We start from the raw sequence: 25,212 nt of genomic DNA, 5'->3' as shown, positions 1-25,212 counted from the left end.
TAAAATTTCCTTGAGCATGAGCTTACGAGTTCCAACACTCAAAAATGGTATAACAAATTTATGAGTTATGACATAAAATAACAGAGTGAACCTGGTGCCAGCCTGCATCTAGCAGGGACTTGGTCTATAGTGAGCATAAGCGAGGCATTTTTTTTCCGGCATGCCATCACGCTCAATAGCATATATTTATATAATTGTTGTGTGGACCAAAAATGAATCAAATTAAGCCGACTATAAATAAACATGTAGTCAGATCAGACAATGCTTTTTCTGGCGAAAGGGGGAAAAAAAACGGTTCTTTTCCTTTAATGAGACTTGTCCTAGACGTAATTCAATATCTCATCCTATTTGACTTAATTTACCTATCTTTTTCAAAATCAAAGTCGAATCTCTGAATTTCCTTGTGATTAAGACCTACCATGCAATAATAAATCTCCCTAGTCATCATGTTTCGTCCAAGACTCTCCGGGCCATGATGATTTCATGCTTAGCTCATCATCATCATCATCATCATCTACATTACTAGACTTTATAAACAGGTCCATGATCATAATATGGCCTCAACCTTGCGACTAAGGTATTTTTGAGTAGGAATATCGCATTTGTGGGGACTAGAAACCGTGTCTGGCTGTGATAAGTTAGTTAGTTTCTCTGTACATGCTATAAAGGGTTCTAGAAATAGGGTTTGGCTCTCACTTTTTCTTTCCATAATCTCCTTCCTCATATCTTCTAGTAATGCTTTACTGGTGTCAATACCTGCTCAAGTTACAAACATTCTAAAAGTGAGATCGTGTAATTATTAATGCAAAACTTGAAATAGAAAACAATGAAATAAGTACCTGCAAGGTAAGCACCATGGACATAACCGTTAAATTTTTCACTTGTGTGCTCTCCAGTAAAGTAAATGCGATCCACTGGAGCCTGAACCATGTCGAGAGACAAAATAAGACCAAATGGAAGTGCAAAAACCTAAGCACTGTTTCATTTTGAAACTTAAATGAGATTCTCCTAGTTTCTTTTTGTTTCAGAATTAAACTGAAATAATCAAATGAATACACAGACAACTGTACTCTTTTTAAATATTTACTTCTTCAGTCTTAAATATAAGACTCATATTATAGTAAAATTTGCATTACAAAATAGGTTTTATATTTAGGACGAGAGGAAAATTTAGAATGCCTGTAATGGGAATGGTGAGAATAATAAAACTTTTGATCCTAAAATGTAAATTTTATCAGTCAAGTCCCTAAAATTTGATAACCATACACATTTAATTAGTCATTATGGTTCAGAAGGACTAATTGTGTATGATTATGAAACCCTAGAGACCCGATTGATAAAGTATAAATTTCAGAAACTAAATCGATGGGCGAGGCAAACTCAAAGAAGCAAAAATTTCCTTTTCACAAGGATGGTGTTATAGGTGTGAAAACAATGCTGAAAAATATTTTTGACTACTCTAACAGAGGCACAGACCAATGGCCACCAGTAAGCTGATCATCTTAAGTCTGTCTTTACATGCAATTGGAGCAGAATATACGACAAGCATGAGGGCATCCCACGAAAATTTTGACAGAATGCGCCTAGAAGCAATATCACTACAAAAACTAAAGAAGTATGTGAAAATTTAGAAGAGAAACAAACCTTAATACTGTGATTAAGTTGATTATTATTAGAGACAATGGGATAATTGCTGTAACTGCAACGCTGGAACCTGTTATTCCACCAGCGGGGAACAAGTATATCAGTGGCATCAGGTATGTCAGGTCCAAACATATCCCTGAGGACCTCCATAGCTTCTTTCAAGGTCTCTTTATCAGATTGGGCTTCAACACGTTTTGATTCCTCATTTGTTAGGGTCACTACCAAGACATTAGAGTTAGGGTATGCGTTTTCCATGTCCTGCATGTAGAGGAGCAAGTCAGCTGATAGATTGGAAAGTTTTAATGAGTAAATTTAAGAAATTTATAGACAATTTAATGCCCAAAATAAGAGCAAAGTAGTCTCATCCCGCATACAAATTGTGCAGTCAATGTAGAAGTTCAAGTTCAAAATCAATGCATAGATATCACATTAATGGAACAGGTAAACTGTACTGAAATAAGATGATTCACAAACAGGTCAAAGTTTTTGGGTCATCAAACATAGCCAATTTTCTCCTATTAATTAATAGACATTTTCATAATTTGAAATATGTATGTTATTAGTATTCTGTACAAACAAGAAACCAATGATAGCTAGAAAAAGTTAGTCGTTCCCATTACGAAACTCAGTAACATATAATTCCAAGGTATCAACGTTGCATTAGAAGTGTAATGAACTATTTAACGGAAATGAAAAGATGTATCTGTCTTACACGGATATAATAAGTTCATTGGAGTATGCTTCTAAGTTCTAATGGTGTGACTTGAAGGTCAAGTTACAACTTCACATTAAAGAAACAGGTACCAAGGTAGATCATCTATAGTAAACCGCGGGATCAAGCAAGAGAATTAAAAACTATTTTTCCGCACCAGACAAGAGAACCTATAGTCAATTGTTGCCTTTGGAGATTGGATTTAGTAGGTTGAATCCGGGCCAAGTGGAATTTTAAAATGGTAAGAGAAGCTTCGTGCAAACTTTAAACTCCTTGCGTAGCTCTGTTTGAAATTTACTCAAAGCTAGATCCAATAAGCATCAAGATTATGCTAAATAAAAAATGATTGCACAAAATGTGAGGATTCTAGTCACCTTGAATTGAGCTCACCATTATAAATATTTAAAATAGGACTGCACTATATTACGCACACGCACACAAAGGAAGGGATCATAAAGAACAGCCAGAATTGTGCATATTGAAGGGCAAAAGCCCGAAATAATCTTTCAGCTGATGATTAAAGTTCAACCTAAGCTATTTAGTTCTAGTAAATGGGCGAATTTTCAGAAGAGTTGACTCTAATTTCTTCGCGTTAGCAGAGCAGCAAATAGGTTCAGGCATTTTTAACAATTTGACATGAGAAACAAAATTCATATTCAACGGAAGAAAACAAACATAATATGACACAAATAATAAACATGATGTAGTTGGTTGAAAAGCGAACCTGCCAAAATGTGTAGTAACCTCTCCGATCATGAGCATAGATGAAGAATTCCTTCTCGGGTCCACTTGGCCAAAACTTATACGGAAACTTCAGAAAGATTTTGGTGTACACTATCAGATCCAGTTTCTCTATGGCTTCCGATTTCCACCTCTGCATCATATCATTCATTCAGTCATATTAAAACAGAAATAGTGAATGATACTACATAACAAAACCCCACAAAATTATTATTCACAGGGTAGAATATAATATTTGACGATCCGCTTAGCTCAAAAGGCAGGCAAAAGTGTCTCAATGACGGCATCCATTAAATATAGTTTATAACTAGTTCATTGATTTAAGGACACCTCATTAAGCGTTAGACTGATGATAAGTTTATTGTCGTATGATTCACAGATAGCAAACTCGAGAGACACCAAATTTATCCATTGCACTCATCATCCTATCGGATCAAGTTGAGAGAAACTAATCCTGCTAAAATGTTTGAACGACAATTAAATTCACTCATACATCAATTTAATTACCAATAGATATGATGCATATTTAATATTCATTTTCATATAAAATTTTACTTTAAATAGATTTGTTTAATACTTTATATATGACTGACTTAACTTTTATATATATATGTATATATATCTTTAAATGAGTAAATTCCCTATCAAATCTCTCCTAACTTTATTCACCATGTACCGTACACGGATCTTCAATCCGTCATACTGAATCTGACAACCATATATATGGAAATATACAGCAAAGCTTAGATTGACGAAGTTTCCTGTATTGTCCAGTACAAGGAGTCCCACTCTGCTACCCTGTAACGTTTTCATATTATACTCTAAACGCAGAACCCCACAAATTTTATGACGGTAAATAAATTATAGCATATTCATGTATGATGCACCTATCGCCATTACTGACCCCAGATGCAATTGGAAACCTCTTCCGTCCACGTGGTGACCCAATCAAAAGGGCTGCCGGTAAATCATCAATGATGATACTATTTATGCTTAATACAGACACACTTGATCATGGAACCGCTGGTTTCTGCACATGAAGACAAATCGAAAATATGTTTTCCTGCGTCATCAACACCAGGAAGCTCAAGTTTTATATAGAACTTGTTGTCCCTATATTTTGACTTTCTCAACCTATGACATTTAAATTCGTGATCCCGCCACACAGGTCATGCCAAATAGAATCGGTCAAAAAAAAACACCCTGTGAGAAATTCTACCTTGTTGGTAATGTGTTAGTCATTTATTATAGAATGGCTAGATGTGGCTAGATTCTTTACGAGGGCATTGATAGGGAAAGCTTCAGCTCTTCTAGGAGATCAATATCTTAATTCTTAGCTATTGATTTCAACATTTATATGATACATTACAATATTAATATTATTATTTTAACACAAGTTTTAAAGCAGTGACAGCTAGAAATTCAATTACTCTCTAAAGCATCAAGGTTTCTAATTTAAAACCTCAAGTTTTATAAATATATAGTACATTGAATTAGAATAAATTTGCGTGCGTGTATTATTTCCAGATAAAACATATTTTTGATCCAGGCATTCCAGTCATAAGGATTATTATTTATGCCCATTTGTCCGCGTAATTAAAGACGAGAAAGAGAGGCAAGCAAGCAAATATAGAGGAGACATACGGGTAAGGGTGGATTAAACGCAATGAGGTCGCTTTGAAGAACGCCGATACTGACAGACAGAATCAGGTAATCTGCTTCATAAATACAACCATCCTCAGTTACTACTGTAACGCCACTCCTCGAATGATGTAATTCCCGAACGACCTGCACGTAACCAAATAAAAATATCAATTCCACAGTGCTAAAAAAAATATTCTCAGTACCAATTCATCGGATGTTGAATTCAAAAGAAGTGATGATGATGATGATGCAGATACAGCAGAGAAAACTACGCCTAGAAAATCCGATGTGATGCGGAACAGTGAAGCTTGGAAAATCTCTGCTGTCTAATATGGACTCAGGAATTCAAGAAAAATTCATTAGAGTAACAACGATTATCTATATTTTCCTACATCCATGAGCTTCTGATCTTTGATCAAGTAACCATAATAAAAGGGGACACTGACAACACTGCCTTTCCTAATGTTATTGGAGAGATGAAATGACTTGACAGTTGACAACTTTAGTTAATGCTATGGGGTCAATTCAAACAGTGTTCAGGGGAACATAAATTTAAACTGGGACTTCGGGGCCTACAAATTTATGAAGACTTAAAAGATAGAGCTCAAGATATTATTTGCCGATCAAATTATCCTGCATGTGGGGTCCTCAATGTTTCAGTATTGGGAAGAAGACATATAATGTCTCTCGTCGAAGACAGCAAGAAGTAAAGAAGACCCAAAAATGCGAACTTCTTCCCCATTCAAGAAGGAAAGATAAATGTGAAGAAAAAGTTGAATGAAACATGAAAATATTGAGTAGTTTTTTTTCCCCAAAAATAATACTTGATGGCCGAATTGCTCTTATGCTAGAATAGCCTCGTGTGAAATGTTTTTTCTTTGTCAAAATATGCTTAACATTACTTGGATTACTGAGGATTGTCCTTCTTCATTTCTTTTGTGCTGGAAAGGTCTTGCCACAAAACATCGCAAATATAATAATAATAATAATAATAACAACAACAACAATAATAGACCCACTCATTTTCCTTTTTTGTTAATTATTAATATAATTACCGTAAGCATGCCATCATCCGCAAACACATAAAAAAGTTACTATAACAAAGTATGTCCATCACAGAGTATATTTTTCAATGGAAATAGTGGGGGGAAACTTGAAGAAAAAGTTTGAGTTGACACCATAACGTCACGAGAGAGAGAGAGAGAGAAACATCGCAAATATAATAACAAAAGTATAACATCTTTGAAAAGTCATTTTCTGTAAACTATTGGGCGGTGGGACGCTCGAATTCAATTAACTAAAATTAACAAAAAGAGATCGCAGTGCAAACGCATGCAAACAAACTAAGATCTTGATTATATGTTCCCGTGGGAAATATAAAGAATCCAACGCCGCCCTGAGCTCCGTACTGGACGCGGCGGGTGAGCTGGGAAGCTCGTGGTTCTTGAATAAACACAATTTTATGGTACCATATCTATGGTATGTGCTAGTGTAATGTATGTAAAAATTTTGTTCATTAAATTAATATGAGTTAAAAATATTTAGTAATTAATTAGTACACAAAAGTTTGCCACATTCACAACAACCCAGGCCATAATTTGTCCTATTTCCTTTCGTAGCGAAATTCAAGCAGAAAGAGGCGAGCACCCAGAACAGTACCTTGTTGAGTTGGAGACGACTGTCCAAGATTTTACCCTGCGAAGTGTGGAGAAAATCTTCGGCCAATTTGTATAGCAAATATTCAAATCCTCTCTCATCAGCAACTAAGAATTCTCTCTCCCCGAAATCTACGAATGTAGATATAGGCTCCACTTCTACATTCAAATGGTCAGTTAACTATAAGTTTCTAAATCTAGAAGAGAAAAATGCAAAGCACGCAGATGAACTGAAACAGGGTAGGGACAAGGAGGAAACACAACTACTCTGAGAGGCGCGTTTAGCTTTACGAAGAAACTAAAAAAAATTCATGCTAACTCAAATTGTTTAATTTATTTTATTTAATTAATCAATCATCAAGATAATATATTCATCAGGACTCACTTTTTACTTAAAGATTTGAATAACCACGAAACGATTCCAAATATTATTTTTTAAAAAAAAAAAAAAACTATCCGCTGAGCCGGCGGAGATGACTACGCTTTTCCCTTTTATTGCGTGGAAAAACAAACTGTGAAAAATAAAAATTCAATAAGGCGTGATGTGAGCTTACCTGCCATTTCAAAATCATGGAGGATGAAATCAATGGCCAGCTCTATTGGCGTCTTCGGTATCCTAACAAGAAGCGAGAAAGTTGCGAACATAACTTTTTAGAAAAAAAAAATTAATGTATAACTAACTCCACAGTGATGCACGTTGATTTCGCGGGTGGAAATAACGAACTTACGAAGGAGTGGAAGGAGTCTCATGGCCACCAAGTTCCTGATTCCTCAAACTTTGAATTGCCGAGTCCACCGCCCTTTTGTACGATTCAGCAGCGATTCCGCTCGGAATGATCTTCCCACTGCAACTCGCTATGGCATACTCGGATTAAATTCACCAACAGAGTAAAGCATAAATAGAAAAATATATGGTTAATAAATAACTTCTTTTTCTCTCTCAAAATTTGAAACTCGTTGCATTTTTTGGCTGAACATTTAATCAATCTATAATTTTTACGCTGAACTATTTAATCGACACTGAAGGTACTAATTAAGTGTTAATAAATATATTTTTCTGGCGAAAAAATCATAAATATATATTTACTCAAATAGGATATCAACCGAACTAGTACTGAAAAATTCGCCGCCGTTCGTGGCAACAGTTCTCGAAGCTAGTGTGGCGGCATCGAGGTTCATGCCGCATATAACAAACAATCCGACACAACGGTGCCGAATTGCGCCACCGCGGAATGCGTGTAAATAACACTAATCACCGCTGTCGGTGGTTCGTCTATCACCACGACGCATGATAGACAAAATCCTGCCCGACGGCGGTGTCTTCCGCCTCCACCATCGATTGAAAACATTAAAAAAGAAAATAATAAGAAATGTTTGCGAGAGACCTGCGATCATAGATGTTGTAGCGCGCATTGCTATAGTCGGAGAAGCAGGTTCGGAGGCCTAATTTGCAAGCGAGTTCCCAGACAGGATTAGACTCTCTGCCTCCAACTCCAGCTACCCACCCGGCCCCAAGCTCCGCCGGCAGACCTCCAAAATTTTCCTTCCGGATTCTACCGCCGATACGGTCCGAAGCCTCGAGGATCAGCAGGTCCTTTACGCCATTCTCGGCCAAGACTTTCGCCGCACATATACCTTAACATTTCAAGCAAAAATGGAAAAGAATCAGAATTACGTGATGAGAACTTCAGAAAAAGTGTATTCGGAATATGAATATTTGGAAGCAAAGAACTGTTGCGGTGGCAGTACTTACCGGATACACCAGCTCCGACGATTATGACGGAGTGGCGAGAGGAGAATCCATAAACGTGAGGAAGAGATTGGAGAGCGGGGGAGGGGAGAGAGAGAGAGAGATTTGAAAATATATATGGGAGGGGGTTTGGAGAGCGCGATTATGTTGCTAGATAAGCAGAACTCTAGCGGGAGTTGGGTTTATATAGTTTCTTTCCGCCTAGAGGAAAAGTATTACGGTTTTTTTTTTTTTTTTTATGTGTTGTGGGGAGGCGGAAGACAACTTTCTTTTGGGCCGAACTCATGAAAGGAATTATTTTTTCAAAAAAATGAAAACAGAAAACTTCTCATCAAAAATTTTATTTTTAAAAAATTATTAATGAGAAGAACCTAAATCAGACTAGTATTAATAATTCGCAAAATATCAATTTTTTTATACATAAAAATTTATCAAATTCTTTTCGTTAATAAAATTTACAACGAGGCATTTTCTTTCTCTTTGGTCAGTGATTATATTAATTACTCTTACTATAATAAATCACTAATTACTTAAATAAGCAATTAGTTTAAAAATAATACTATCTCACGCTCTAAATGTAAGAGTTACTTTGTAATATAATTTACATTATAAAATAAATTTTATATTTAAAATGAAAAGTAGTAATATTTTTATGTATGCGTTCACACGCAAAAACATATTAAAGTGGGAATGCTACCTATCATGTTTAAATGAGTTCTTGGATTTGAGCCTAATCAATAAATAAATTAAAGTATATAGTTTCTGTCATTTGGAGGGGGATGGTACGTGACACATTGCTATATGATCATCAAAACATCATTTTTGTCCCCATCGCACTCAACAACATTAACGGTTGATTTAAGGCCTTCTTTAAAAAAAAAAAAAAGTAATTTTTGCATAATCTAGAGATTATGAGTTGAACATTGATTTATTGTCTAGAAATTTTATGAAAAGCATAAATTGTTTTGTGTTAGTTATAATTATATAAAAAGTGATTATTATTTAGTCAGTTTAAGATTTTATGATATCTTCCATCTTGTTGTACTTTTTATTTATAAAAATAATTATTTTTTTATTTATTTACTTTTAAGTTTTATAGTATCTCTGTGTATCTCCATACCTTTAAAAGTATTCTTTTCGATCTATCACACCTAATCATTTAACATCTTTGTATATCTTCATATTTTTCAAAAAAAAAAAAATTCGGATTGCCATTAGAATTAAATGTAAAATATCAATATTACATGTATATTATATGACACATTGCATAACATTGGAGGATATACCAATTCGTCTTTCTCTAGTCTTGGAGACTCTATATATATATATATGTATGTGGCTTATTTATTTATAAAAAAAGCTAGTTAGGAATTGTATTTGATTTTAAATATAAGATCTCAATTTATTTTTTTTTTTTTTCCAAAACATCTCTATTGATGATTGTGAGGGGTTCTTACCAATTCCAATCATTCAATAAACATTGTTGAAAAAGATAGTTTAAAAAAATCAACACACATTTATAACAAATTAATAACCAATTTAACTAATTTTTAATATCCTCAAAGTAATTATTTAGCTCTTATATTATGGACAAAAAGTAGTATTTAATATTGTACTTGATGATATTGTTATGACTTTCTATACTTGGTGTTTTTTCATTAAAGAATGTATATAAATTAAACTATAAAAAAAAATTAGCTTCCAATAATCTAATTGGACTCGCTAATCAAGTTTGATTTGCAAGCTGAAAAGGCCACAAGAATTTGATGAGACTGAAACATATCAACAGGATCGGAATTATTAAACTCGTTTGTTTCTTTTGACCAAAAAAAAAAAACTCGTTTGTTTGTTAAATTTGAAAGAGAATTGGGTCCTTTTCAAAACCTTTGATTTTGGATGATCGATGTTTGATGAAGGACGCAGAGACAACTACAACGAAATTGTTGTTTTTGCATACAAGTTTGCTAACAAAACAATGTAGCTTGACAATATATGTCATTATATTGGTTCATGAATACCCTCTTAATCAATGAAAGAGATCTACGATATAAGTCATTCTAACTAATTTATTAAAATGGAGAAATATTAAATAATTCATTAAATCTGTTGCAAATTGAATTTTTTTTCAACTTTATCCTAATTGAATTAGGTTGTGATGAAAAGAAAAAAATACAAAGAATCACATTTAAGCATTAATTGCAAAGACAAGTTTAACAAATAAGTATTAATTACTATATATATATATATATATATATATATGAGACTAAGTAAGCTCATTTTTCCCCTTTTGGGGTGGGGAGAGACCATGACGCTAATTAGCAAATTAAAATGAAATTATAGGGAAATTTTCTGAAGATCATATCTAGGTCTTATGCCATTCATAAAATATTATTTATTTTGGGTAATCCTTATGATGCCTTCAAATCAATTTTTATCTCTAAAAAGGTTCATACTCACTTTTATATCATCTCCAATAAATAATAAGATGACGAATATTTGATTTGTGAATATGAGAGAACATCACCTGTAATTAATTAACCTGACTAATAATGCAATAGATAGACGAAAATTAAATAATATAAAGGTTTATGATAATTATCGATATAATTAGCAATTTTTCCCCTTATAGTGGCAGTCTATTTTTAATTATTTAAATTTTATTATGGAAGGAAGCCCGAAAACTAAGCCATTCCTGTTTAAGTGACTCGTGACCAACTGATTAGATATGTTACAGACTCCGATTAGGCAAGACCAATTTCCCCCATCACCAATTGTAAGTTGTAGTTTTTCTAATAAAGCATAAATTTCAAAAATTATTTAAAAATAAAATTAGACAGAACTTTGGAGAACAAAAACATGAAATTTGTTATTTATATGAGCAAGTTTGATCAAAATTTATATTGTACTAAGTATGTTTTCACATGTAAGTCATACTATTTTTATTTTATAAACATTACTACATTACGTCTTTTTTTAAATATTATATATATAAAATATTAATATGATGAGAGAACTTTTTTTTAATAATTCTCTCAATTTACTCGATATCTCATCTTTTTTTAATAGATTTTCATGTATAGGTGCCTTGAATTCTAATCATCAATGTGCAGTCAATTTCCCATTCAATGTGTTATTTTGCAGGTTATGTCAAAGTCTTTTAAATGTTTCTATCTTCTCAACAGTGTCCTAAATTGAAATGAAAGGACAATATAAAAAAAATGAATTTTGAAAATATAATGTAATCATGCAAACTTACCAATATTTCGACGGAAGCTAGACATAAAACAAAGTAACAATATTAATAATCTTACTCATAATTATTTTTCTTTACTTACTTTTTGAAATTTATAATTTGACTTGTCTAATAATTTATTATTTCCAGTTTTAATTATAAGATCTAATTTGTGGTCTATAAACTAGATTTTATAATCATGACCGGAGATAGTATCCCTCAATTTTTATTTTAAAGGGTAACATCACATGCATGAAGCAATGATCAAATCGACAAACATAAATTTAAAAAATGAAGTTTAGAGTCCACAAAATTTAAGAAAGCTAGAAATAAGAGAAAATTTGGTCGCCTAAATGCATGGTCTTAAGTTCAATTGCATATGAATGAAAAAAATCTCTTCGAATTTTACTTTCAAGTAAGTCCGACAATACTTAAATATGATCTAATCAGATAGCTAAAGTTACATCTGAAAGTTAATATGACAATATTTAGATTAACATAATTGAGAAATCATAATATTTTTAAGATAATTTCATTGATCTTTAAATAAGTTCATATCCTCTTGAAAAAATTATAAATTTTTAATAATCTTATATTAAAATATTTCATTAATAGTTTTGATGTTTGAAAATAATACTATATTCTGAAGTTCGTTAATTAAATATTAAAATTTAACATCAAATCTCCAATCGTAATTTTCCTTAAGAACACAACATGACTTTCACTCATGTTCATGAACATCTTTCATTTCTAATTGAAATGTTTGTGAATATAATCCAACAAAATCAGTGCAGTGACTGAATATTGGATCCAAATCTTTGAGAAAAACAAGATGACAATGTTGTTACATAGTAAAGAGAGGATTTGAAATGAACCTATGGGCAATCAGAGATTTGGTCTATCCTTGAAATGACAAATGATTTTAAATCATGTTAATTTATTGTCCCATGAATCAAGTTAACAGTAAATTTAAGTATTTAATATATTCACGGATTCTTCTTAGAAGCTGATTGAATTAGATAATAAAATAGTACTTAATTATCATATTAATTACTTATGTATTTAATTATGCATCTTTTTAATTAACCTTGGCATCCTCGATCTAATAGCCCCTGCCATAATTTTTTATTATTTATAACAATGGTCCCATGCATCTATTATTGCCTTTCTTTTTGAGGCATAGATTTTCCAGGGAGCATTCCCAGTAATATCTCTGTGATTATACATGTGAAACAAACTGATCTAGCCCAACTATTGTTAATTATTCAATAGATTAATTATGATATTATCTCATTAGGCCCACATCTTTTATTAATTATATTATTATTGATACTGATTAGTGAATTATCATGTCATATACGTGTCCTCTTAGAGGATGATTAAGAATTTAAGATTATATTTAGGACTGATGGAGAACCCGGTTAAGTTTTAAAAGAGGGGATAATGATAGTTACGTTCGTAATAAATTTTTCTTAAAAAAAATGGATTGTAAATATCAATCAAAAGAATTGTAAATTCAGGTGGTCCAATTAAAAGTAAGACATTTAAGTTATAAATGTAACTCTCAGTTTGTAACTGGAATTTGTATCTGTAATTGCCTAAATCGATATTTACAATAATTTTTTTTAATATTTTTTCTCGAAACCTAACTATTTTAATTTAATATTTTGGTAAATGTTATTTTCCCTCCGTATAGGTCCAATTCTTTGATTTATTTTATATAAAATTGCATTTAAAATTCAAAAGAAAAACTAATCGGGATCAAATTCAATTATACCATATGCTCAGAAAAACATGAGCAGACCTCATTCAACGCATTTATAATTTTTTTTTGGCCAAAAAGGCATTTATAATTCCATTTAATGATTAGTGAATTTTTAATTTTTTTTCCCGAGCGAGACGAAGTAAATAACTAAAAAAAGTTATTGAGTATTGTGACAATTCTTTTAATATTTAAACTCTGATAAAATATGTGGAATACTGTTAACGAAATAAAATAATTGTAGGGTCGTATCATAAAATAAAAATACTGTAGTGTGGAAAAAGATTGAAATTAAAAGGAAAAAAATAAAATGTTGGCTTAAAATAAAATGAATTACTTACAGAAATCACTAGAAATTTTTCTTATGTTTTATATTTATTGTAATAGTTGCCCCAAAAAAGAAAAGTAGAAGATAGAGCTGTGTGTTTGGTAGGCTGTGAAGTTGGGAACACTCTTTTGACAGAATTTCTCGTAATTTGTAGGGAAGCTGCTTCCTCTCATCCATCCAGCTAAAGAATCCGGATATATACAAAAATCAGTATCAGTATAAATATAATAAATAACAATATTTACAAGTAATAAATATTGGAATTATTTTTATTTTTTAAAATTGTTAAGGTGAATAATCAGTAAGCATTAATTTATCTATCCTAACTCCACTTTTTTGTTTGGCACGCTTTATTTATGTATCCCTTTGAAATATATTAGAACGGAATAACTTGGTCAAAAAAAAAAAGAACGGAATAAAAACAAAATAAAAATAATTGCAACAATAGAAATCTCTATGATTTTATTTCAAAAGGGATTATACATAAATGTATATTGTCCAGTAATAATTATAAAACACAGTTAATATAATAAGAATGATAACAAAAAGCATAATCCTCCTTTCATCATGATGATGTGGATGATAATATTTTATAGTACCAAATCAACTGAATTAAGAGGCATAATTATTTATCTGTGGAGTGTTAATAATCTGTTGTTTTTTTTTATAACAAGTTGCTAATCCACTTGCAAGCCCTTGGGTTATAGGACTATTTATGATAAGATATTTCACATATGGGAAGGTGAAAATAAATACTGCTAATATAATATAATACCACTTCCAGTCATCAATATAAAAGCTAGTATGATTTTTAATTTAGTCATAAATATAAGACCATAATTCACTTTATATATCATATTTATCCCTTTTTTTTAAAGGTAATCCTTGTAGTAATGATAATTCTAGCCAACACACTTGATTAGCATGGATATTTTAGGAAAGATAATATATATTTATTACAAATAATTAATTTAATTGTTTCCTTAATCTATTCAAATTAGTGAACTGACTCTTATGTTAAGGACTAGAAGTAGTATTATTCTTTCTGCTTTATCATAAAAAAAAAAGATGTTACATCAAATTAAATCCTAATTTGTAATTTCCTATAAGATACTTGCTCACTTTTTTTCCCGAAAATTCGAAGAATGTTAATGAATTATATTCCATGTTGAAACCAACAGAGAAATCAGTTCCAACATATGATTTTGAAAGTTCGTTATTATCGTTGGGTCTGGATAGCTTCATCTATAAGGATGATTTCTTATCCATCCAAATTTGTCTATCCAGGTATTTTAATGTTGATTTTGCCTGCCATATACCAATTAATTTTCAGATAAAATTCCATAGAGGTAGATCCAATCTTCTTGTGTATCACTTGTTTTTAATTTCTCATCACGTCACTTAATCAAAAATGAAATTAAAAAGTTATATAGAGCAGCCAATAAAAGATTATCTAATTAATAAAAATGCAACTTATAAGTAACAAGTTGTTAGTTAGAATAGTAAGCAGTATCAACTCCGTGAGGAGGATAACATAAGTTTGAATCTCAAGAAGTGCATTTGTCATGAAGGCTTTAACCTTAACACTATCGGCCTGACACAGATTACTCTCAAACCCAAAATGATTTAAGAATACTCTGAGTTATTAAAAAAAATAAAAAGAATGCGACTCATATCTCATAATTGTGAGACTATAAATCTGAATTAATTCACTCTAATTAAAATAACTATAAGAACTCAACTCATGAACTTACGATGAGATGCCATAAATCTTATATTGTCCTTTTTTTTTTTTACCAACCTTATGTTAATTATCCATCTAATTAAACTTTTCGATTTCAATTTAAGTTGTTTGATATTATTTCTTGATATAAAATCTCAAACTATTGTTTATATGATTTTTGTTATATCTTTCTAGTACTCTAAATAAGCCACTTATTCACCCACTCTGTTCAGACATCAGCCAAATAATTAAGAAGATGAATAATTCTATGTCTGAGAAGTGTATCATAAATTGAGATATAAACAATATTTTCTTGTTAGAATCAGTTCCATTGTCCTCTGATGATGATTCCATGCATTGCTTAGAATTCCAAATCCAAGTTGGGAAAGTGATTTGATGTCTGGAAAATGAAAGGAGGGAAGCTTGGAAAAGTGGATAGGTGACAACACAGTTTTCAAATTGCAAAAAAAATAAAATAAAAAATTAAGTGATCTGCTTTTGAAGAAACCTAATCATTCTCTACAATTTTCATCAAATCTGTAATCATATTGTTTATGAGCTATATAATTAGCATATCTTAAATTTTGTGCCTCACATGGTCTACATTTTTTTCAATATAAAATATAAAATTTATATTCATAAATAATATGCATAGTTTTCTCTCAGATTCTATATCTATAGATTAATTTTTTTGAATTTCTTTTTCAATATTTTATTAGTTTTCACTTTAATTTTACTCTTTCAGTAATTATATAAATATAAACAAGCTTTAAATGTAAAAAAAATTACAATCTTCAACTAATTTTAAGTCTTTTTCTTAAGGACATGGGGAGACCTATTCAAAGCATCGTGGAACGCTTAACCTGAACACCTTTTTCAGTAAGTGGGGCTAGCCCTTTTCATAAGAACCATCATAAAAAGAAAATATAGTTTTAAAAATTATTTTAAGTTTTTCTAATTAAAATTATTAAATAAAATTTAAATTACTTGATTAAATATCATATATTATTCACAAACAATTTTGAAAAAAATGGATTTTATTGTATTAAATTTAAATGGTAAATAAGTTGTCAAGGAATCATAAAAATTTCAAGCCATACTTAAATAACATTGATAATGATATAGATAAACTTTATGATCGAAGCTAAGAAGTTTATCTTGGAGATGCTTCAAACTACCCATAGCTTCCCATATGCACATCTGCACATAGAGATTCTATATATGCAATTGCCAAATCTTAGAGTCACAAGCTAGCTAGGTTCGTGAAGAAATTCAATCCTCCAAGTTCTTATTCTTTAAGCAAAAGCAATAATATAATTCATATCATTCTGATTGTATAAAACTACTGAATTTAGAAACTTTTATTTCAAAAGCGACTCTAATATGTTAGCAAAAAAAAAAACGACTCTGATATTATATATTATCTTTAATTCTAATTATAAAATCTCGTTTATAGTTTATAAACAAAATCCTATAATTAGAACCGGAGATAATATCACTAAAGAATCAAAGTTTGTGTGGAAACTTATTCAAATCCGTGTAATTCCTTTCACACAATCTGAGGTTTGTGAAAAAAGGGGGGAAATAATTAAAGTGCTTAATTATTAATTAAGCATGCTTGAAAAGTGAAAGCGAAACTAATAATTAATTATAAATGCAAAACCGTGTTTCCTTCAAACAAGTAGCTTTGGTTGGATAGTGATGATTCGTGAAGAACATGTGTGGGAACTTGTCCTACAAGTGAAAGCGATATAAATACAAATATTATGCTAAAACCGTGTTCTATTCACACAGTAAACTTAATTCTTTTTTCCCTAAACTCATCATGGCATTTGAAAATAATAATGAACAAATAATTATAGTGAGTTGGACTCTTTTTAATATGATATGGAAAGTTCTAACACAGCCTGCTTGCAGCTTTTTCTGTTGAAATAATGTACAGAAAAATAAAAAAAAGAACGGGGTTTATCATTGAAACAAGATACAATGGATTTAACTTCTTCTTCTTCTTCTTTTTTCATTGGTCATTATTGCATTTATGATTTTTGGTTTTTGGAGTTTTTCTCACTCAACACTTGTTGGAATAGGAAGTGTATCTCATATTCCTGCCTGCTGATCTTGAACATCCACACAGAAGGTAATTCACCTTTTTAGAGCGAGTTATATATTCATGTAAATGGAAACAAAATTCTTTTATATATTTATTTCGTGCATTAAAAATCATGATCCAATTAATCATCATTTCAAACAAACCCACTTTGATGTTGGATCATTTATTATAACAAATGCAAAAAGAAGAGTTTTTTTTTTTTAAAGGTAGATGACAACAACATATGGATGGAGGGAACGAGAGAGTTAGTTTTTATCTGTCATTACTCAATTAATTGTAATGATACACACTTTTGTAATGACACACACTTTTGGTCATTTATAATAACCCAATTGAAATTGCTTCCCCTTTGTAAATTGTAATGACACACACTTTTGGTCATTAATATAAAAGCTCGTTTGATTTTTATTTTGCTTATAAATATAAGATCTTAATTCATTTTAACTCTCATATTTATCTATTTTTTTAAATAGTCCTTGTAATAATTATAGTTCTAGCTAATATACTTGATTACCAAAGATATTTTAGGAAAGATAATACCTATTTATTACAAATAACTAACTTAACTAGTTTTCTTAATTTACTCAAATTAGTCAACTAACTTTTATATTAAGGACTGAAAGTGGTATTATTTATATTTTACCCAATCTAGTCGTAATCTTCCGATGCTAGTCTTCTTTCGTTAAAAAAAGGATTTTTCGAAGAAATTTAGTGAAACAAAATGTGACGGGTCAATCGATGTTCTTAAGGTTTATACTTTTGAAAAAGCCGATGAAGAAATATAGGTAATGATTTATGAATAATAGTTTAAAGAGCTTCTTTTTGAGTCTCTGACAGACGCCAGAATTGTCACTCTCCACAAAATATGATCAAACTTGCAAATTGATTATCAGCCGCAAAGGCAACAAAACTAAAAAGACAAGGCATACCGTCAAAATCAACCTTTTTTGTTTCATTAAAAAATTTGTAATTAATAATTTTGAATTAAAAAAATTTATACTCAAATTTTACAAAAACTTAGCGTAAACGATACTCCTACGTTTTACAAAACAGATTTTTCACAAATATTATTAGAAGTATACAGGTCTCTTTCTTCTATTTTTAAACTTTTGAAAAAAAAAAATCACAAACTTTTCATGAGTTATTTTTTTTTCTTTTTTTGTCAGTGAAATTCATTTTTCTTTTTAACTCAAAAGGATGTTGTTTAAAACTCAATAGGGAGAGGAAAAAACATAAAATCCCACTCAATTAATCTATTCAAAACTCTTACTAAACTAGTTAAGAGATTAGCCGGTACACTAGTTTGAATCAATATGGATTGGGGTCGTGGTGAATCAGGGGTTTGAATACTTTCTAAAATAAGTATCTATATTTAGTATCCGATAGTGTTTCTAATCAAACTACATTGTGAATTGGATTGAATTTTAGAACCATGAAATTAAATTCACTAATATAAATGTATCTAACTTTTCAATGCCCTGATTCCGCGTCTGCTGAGAAGTGACTTGGCTTTGCATTAAAGCATGATGATGATCCGACAACATTGGACTGAAGATAAGAAGTGGATAAATGTGTTGTCACGTGAAAGGCACGCAGCACTATAGTCTTTGCGGTTTAGTTTCAAAGGTCGGTCTTTCTTTGGTTGAAAATACGCGCACACATTCCCCTGCCTCTTCTACTGAATCATGATCACTCCATTACATCAGAAGTTTCTCGCGCTTGCCCTACGTCGGAGGTCAAACTGGGTCAACCCAACTCTTTCACATGATTACTAATTTTGTTGTCATTTATTGAAAATTAGTATCAATTGATTATTTTCTTTGAAGATACGTCCACGTACCCTCCGTGCTTGACATATGAGTTAGTTGAGATTGAATTTGATATTACCTCTGGTTATAATTATAAGATCTTGTTTGTAGACTACAAACAAGATCTTATAACTATAACTAGAGGCAGTACTAAATGTAAAACATTAATTCACTTTATCTTTCATTTTCATTATTTTTTCAAACTAATTTACTCAATTATAAATTGATATACTCCTCCGGTCCTGAATATAAGATTATTTTTGTAGTGTGTATAAGGGTCTTATATTTAGGACCGGAAGAGTACAATCTAATGTTACGCTACACATAAATATTTTAGGAAGATCAAGTCATATTTATCATTATTTATTTATTTATTTTACTTAATCTATTCAAATCATTATTTAACTAGTTTTTATATTACGTATCGAAGGGTAATAACATTTTTCATTGCATTTATTAGTATTACTCCTCCGGTTCTAGTATAATGGTCTTATATTTAGGACCGGAGGAGTATTAATTATGGTCGTATAGACATCTGGTTAGCTGTTCGCCTAACGAAACAAAACTTCGTTTTCTCTTCAATAAGTATCAACCCAATAATACTTGTTTATCATTTCTCAACCGTTTAGATCAAATCTTAATGATAAAATTAAACACCGAATCGTTTGAAATAACAATTGTTGCTAGAAAAACTTAAATCATTTTATGACAAGTATATACCAAATCAGCAGATTAAAAAATTCTCTCTTATGACGTCCTCTAAAAGAATCAAACTTGAACGGTTCAACTAATGAGAAGAGAATTTACCTCACCTAATTTAAGGGCTTAATTGTGGATTAGGTCATAGTGGTGTCAATTCTGGAGTTTGAAGCAGTTCAAGTCTAAGACTCAGATTAATTGAACCCAATGATTTGGTGGGACACTGTTGCTTTAACGACCCACTGAGTTTGTAAAGTCCATTCATAGTTCAACTTAAAAAGCCTGTTTCTGCTTCCAATTTGATTCCTTTCACTCTTACCATTTCAAACCGAGGCAACTCCGCTGCAACTTCGCCACCCTAATTCTTCCATAATTAATTGAAGAAATCTAGAACGTTTGGAATTTGGACCAGACAGTGGTAAGAAGGACCAGAGCGTTCCAGAGCATTATTTTCTGTTTTGTTGGCTAATTACATGTGATTTCTTACTGAAAGTAATCATATTCAAATCACTATAAGGCATTAAATATATACAATTTTTTAACGGGAATTCGAACTTTAATTTATCATATTGTGAGGAACTAACCCCTTCTGTTAAACTTAATCCCATTTGTTTTACATTCAAATTGTTACGTTAGCGTGAGCAAACAAAACCAGCAAAAACTTTTTTGGGCCAAAAACCCAGAAAATGTTGAGTATAGCAGTCTAGCAGATAGGATAAATAATTCTATGGTTTCGTTTAGTCTGCAAAATTAAACGAAATAAATTTTAAAAAAAGTTGAGGCCCAAAGTAAAAACAAAAAAAACAAAAGAAGCATGTACCGTTAATCTCAATTTTTTTACAAGAAAAAAACATTATCCTGGTAATGATATATGACATAATAATTGGCCACTACACAATAAGTAGCATATTGAATATAGTTTATGATAAGCCATATTTTTCATAATCTGTGAAAAAAAAATACAATTTGCTATAGATTTTACATTTAATATTGAATTTGGATGCTTCAAGTCCATACCGTTGTTTTGTTAGTTCGGAACCAAAACTATTGAGCCTCTTTTACTTTCGTGACGTGTGAGCAGTTAAGCAAAAACCAATTCATTTTAGTGACACCCATCCATAAACTATTTAAAAAAACAACCAAACTTTATTCATAAACACACGTTCAACTCCCTTACAGGCTACAGCTGTAAATTGAGAACAATGCGTTAAATTTTTCCTTCAGGAGGAATTTTGGCATAGGGGGAATACTTGTATTACATTGAAGTCCAACTTGAGGCCCAACAGCACCAAAACAAAAGAGCTGCTCAAAATCTTCAACCATATAAATAGTTATCATCTTCAAAGATATTTGGGCCACCTTCCCCTGTCGGCCTGCCCCAGTTCTTGTCAGGGACGTTTGTTTCCCCCAATAACGAAATTGCTCCACGCAATGACCAGCGGACCAACAGCGAGATGAATCAATGCACCAGGGAAAAGAAAGGAACAAAAGAAAATAATCGAGGCATGGCTATTCTTTTATTCACAAATTAGGCTCCTGAATCCCTATGCATTTATAGGAAATAAGATGCAATTTTCTGTACATAAATCTTGTGTTGTAGCAGATGATTTCATCAGCTTTCTGTGATGCCTTGAACATAATATTCAGGTCTGCAAAAGAGATTTTTAATCAGAGCTCTTAACGACTTGTTCAACTGAGATCTAATATAAGAATGAGCACCAGCTGGAAGAACTAACATGGCTTCTAGTTAATGTGATACGAGTTTAATATTCGAGTTGTTGTAAGATAGATTCCCTGCAGAAATAGCACAGTTCAATTTTTGGCAAACTAAGTCGATGGATGAGGCAGATGGCTCTTTCCATGAAGCTCAATGCTATATCAGGTCATAGGAAACTAATTCCTCTTGCTAAATAAGGAACAGCAGGGCTCAGTGGGTTCAGGAAAGGCAACAAAGCATCCATGAACTGGTGTAGCCACTTCACATCAACAATACTTATCGTCTTCCAGGTTCAATTTTCAGTCAGCTTCACTAGAGCTATGTAATCAATCTTGATGGAAGTTAGGTACATTAGCGACTAAATCTGGTGCTATGTAGATCACAAAGTCTTGCACATTCACGGACAGATTATCCTATTACAATAACAGAGATATCCAGTCAAGAAATAACTTGAAAACTGAAACATATGATTTCAGATACCAAGTTAATTGGAAAAGTTTTTCTCCTATTATAATAATGATATACTTGATAAATTGGGAAAAAAATTTCTCCGAAATGACCACGCCATTCTGACAAATCTATGCTTACCTGTTAGTATTCTCAAATCTTTTGCAGTTCAGGTCATCATGGAACATGTGCAGTATAGAATTGTGAAGTAATTCTTCCATCAAATTGAACACGTTAGCCTCTGATCAACTTAGTGCCTGGTAAAAGTTTCACAAGGAGAAGTTGAGGATCTGTATTAAAAATGGGACAGCAACAAATATAACAAAAATTTTATCCCGTGAATGGTTTGTTTAGGGAATCTCATGATTCAAAAAAAAATTTGTCGGTGTCTATAGAAATGAAATTAAAACCTGACTGGATAATCAACCAAAGCCCTGAAAAAGAGATAAGGCCATATTTAGGAACTGGCAACATCTGTTGCCTACTTCCTTTATAATGGAAAGGATTACTGGTACCGCAGGAACTAGCAATGAAATTGTTAAAAGGAACAGATACCAAATCTTGTCAAGCATAAATAGATGCACAGTCAGGCAAGGAAGAGAAAGATTGGCAACTAGATGAGACACATTCTCCCAAAACAATAGGCAAAAGGAAAAAGAAAGAAAGAGAAAATAATTTAAGCAATGAAAAGTAACAAACTTTTAACATACCAAAGCCATCTTTGGCAGTAATCATCATGTTTTCTAACTTCTGAGCAGCCTCTGTCATGCCTTGTCTATTATAAGCTTGTATCATGCTAGCAAAAGTGATGGTATCAGGCTCACATTTTCTTTCTCTCATTGACAAGAATAACTCGCCCATTTTATTTAAGTCACCAGCCCGACCATAGGCACTAATTATGCAATTGAAGAACGGAGTGTCCAACACTGCATCAGAATTTTCCACTTGCCTCATGATTGAGTCAACTTTTTCCATGCACCCAGCTTTACTGTATGCATTGACCAGAGAGCAATAGGTTATAGAATTAGGCTTCACTCCTAGATGCTTCATTTTCTTAAAGTACCTATCCATCTTGTCAATTTCTCCAGCCTTTCCAAACACCTCAATTATTGTATTATAGGTTACAACTGTTGGAGAGAAAAACCTCTTTTCCATGAAACCCGTGACAGACTTCATCTTATCATAGAGGCCTGCTTTACCATATGACCTTATCATAATATTGAATGTCTTTATGTCTGGTTTAATTCCCATTAGCTGAAATTCCTCATACCACTTCTCCATATTCTCAATTTGGCCACTATTTCCATATGCTCCAACCAAGGAATTCAATGTAAAAACATCCGGTTGGCAGTTGCCAATTTCAATCATATTTGTCAGAGAATACTCCATCTGTTCAAACATACCAACCTTTCCATATCCATCAATAATGGTATTGTATATCACGTTATTATTTTCAATGCCCAGATATGACATTTCAGCAAGAATGTGCTCAATCAAATCAAACCGACGGTGTTTTGTGCAACTATTGAGAAGAATGGAATATGTATATATATCAGGCTTGCAATCAGTGACTGATTTCATATCTTCGACTAAATCAAAAGCCTTGTGAAGGAGACCGCTTTGAGCATAAGCACTTACAAGAGCAGTGTAGACATCAATAGTAGGTTTAAGCCCTTCAGACAACATGACCTCGAATAGCAGGCTTGCTTCCTCCGGTTTTCTGCACTTGCCTAGCATCATCAACAATTTTGTGTATGTCTGGCATCTTGGTTCATACCAAAGTTGCTTACGAAGAAGAGCAAAAATCTGCAAAAGGGAAATCTCTTCAAGATATATCTTAAGGCCTAAGTTATTCCCATCTAAATTTTATGCGCCAGAAGTAGTATTGACATCCGTGCCTCCCACAGTGGCAGCAATTTTAAGTTTCTGACACTTACAGAGTAGTGATCCCAAAGCAATCTTAAGAAGCCAAGCAGTTTACAACACTCTATAACAAACCATAAAAAATATGATAGGGAGCATGAACCATGATAAAAAATACAAATAGGCAATTGAACCAATAAGAATAAGCATGCTCCTTTCTTCTTCATCTTTTTTTGTCTTAAATTTTTCATCATTATTGCACTGAATTGCCAATCGCAAGGAAAAAATAGAATAAACCGATATAGTAGATAACAATATATCGAAAGTCAACAGATGCAATGAATACCACTGTTACTTCAATTATCACATCAAAATCAAAGAAACGAAATGAAGAAGGAAAGAAATGAAAAGACTGGAAAGAAGAATTAACTGAATCGAAGATGAGAAAGAAAGATAGGAATTGGACAGACTAATAAAGCCCATGGCATTGAGATAAAGGTCAACTCTTTCTCACAAATATAAGATTTTTCTGATGAGTAAAATGATCCAAACTGTATCCAATATATATTCAATGACTCGCTACATTTTCGTATCAGAACTCAACTAAAGCCTTTAAAACAGACACACAACATCCTAACAACAGGAACTCTATATCCCAGCGAAGTTCACTGAACTTTTTGGTCTTAGATGTCCCCAACCACACATTCAATAATCATAGTATTCATGAATCACGTTCTGCCCCCATTTCTGATCCAATTAAATGCATCTAACAGTAACAGAAGCAATATAAAGAACCAACAGACTGTGAAGCCAATGGTGTCACCAACAAGTTATAATGAAACGTGAAACAAAAAGAAGCACCACGAACCTTCAGAGCAGCTTCCCAGCGAATTTCTTTGATAGCTTCATCCAAAGCTTCCAGAACGGCCTTGGGCCATAGCTGTTTGTACTTCTTTGCATTAGCCTTATTCTCAATACCCCTAATAGCAGCTTCCGTTCTGAGAATCCGAGACAAGTCCTTCCTGGTGTCCTTCTGGAGCCCAGAGGACTCGGGATTGGAGCATTGTTTCGATGACTGAACATGGAAACGACGTAGCTTTCGAGTGTTGCGAGGTTTCTCATTCAGGACATTCGCGGAATGAGTAGCGGGCAATGAGTTGAAGAAAGATGACCAGCACAAGTGACTGGGCTCCACAAGGCGAAGAAGTTCCATTGCAATTTGCGGGGAGAGGGGAGAACCAAGTTCCCTCCTGAGGAAGACGAAAACGAGCGTAGCATACGGCTTTGAGGGCGAGTACAGAGGATCACAATGGCTTGAATATTTAGCGATAATAAATCGCATTATTTATTCAGCTCCAAAAAAAAAAAAAAATTAAA

General features: G+C 32.2%; 2 protein-coding genes across 2 annotated transcripts; both read right to left on the bottom strand.

Moving 5' to 3' along the window:
- Window positions 1-206: 206 nt before the first annotated feature.
- On the bottom strand, window positions 207-21,131 carry LOC114733091 (polyamine oxidase 1-like). Its single transcript, XM_028920496.1, has 10 exons — window positions 21,068-21,131; window positions 7,782-8,031; window positions 7,125-7,241; window positions 6,951-7,012; window positions 6,401-6,555; window positions 4,742-4,885; window positions 3,081-3,230; window positions 1,645-1,902; window positions 840-921; window positions 207-756 (listed from the first exon to the last, which is right to left on the bottom strand). Exons 1-10 carry the CDS (start codon window positions 21,129-21,131, stop codon window positions 548-550), a joined length of 1,491 nt encoding a protein of 496 aa, XP_028776329.1. The 3' UTR covers window positions 207-547.
- LOC114733044 (pentatricopeptide repeat-containing protein At3g53170) lies at window positions 20,933-25,113 on the bottom strand. Its single transcript, XM_028920455.1, has 5 exons — window positions 24,704-25,113; window positions 22,683-23,778; window positions 22,114-22,229; window positions 21,545-21,938; window positions 20,933-21,457 (listed from the first exon to the last, which is right to left on the bottom strand). The coding sequence occupies exons 1-3, from the start codon at window positions 25,046-25,048 to the stop codon at window positions 22,207-22,209; spliced, it is 1,464 nt and encodes a 487-aa protein (XP_028776288.1). The 5' UTR covers window positions 25,049-25,113; the 3' UTR covers window positions 20,933-21,457; window positions 21,545-21,938; window positions 22,114-22,206.
- Between the last annotated feature and the right edge of the window lie 99 nt (window positions 25,114-25,212).

This window comes from Neltuma alba, unplaced genomic scaffold, assembly GCF_004799145.2.
Source record: "Neltuma alba isolate B1F8T4 unplaced genomic scaffold, ASM479914v2 tig00012964_pilon, whole genome shotgun sequence".
In the NCBI taxonomy this organism is placed as follows: domain Eukaryota; kingdom Viridiplantae; phylum Streptophyta; class Magnoliopsida; order Fabales; family Fabaceae; genus Neltuma; species Neltuma alba.
The sequence above is the reverse complement of the archived record's forward strand: the minus strand, read 5'-3'. Positions and strand labels throughout refer to the sequence as shown.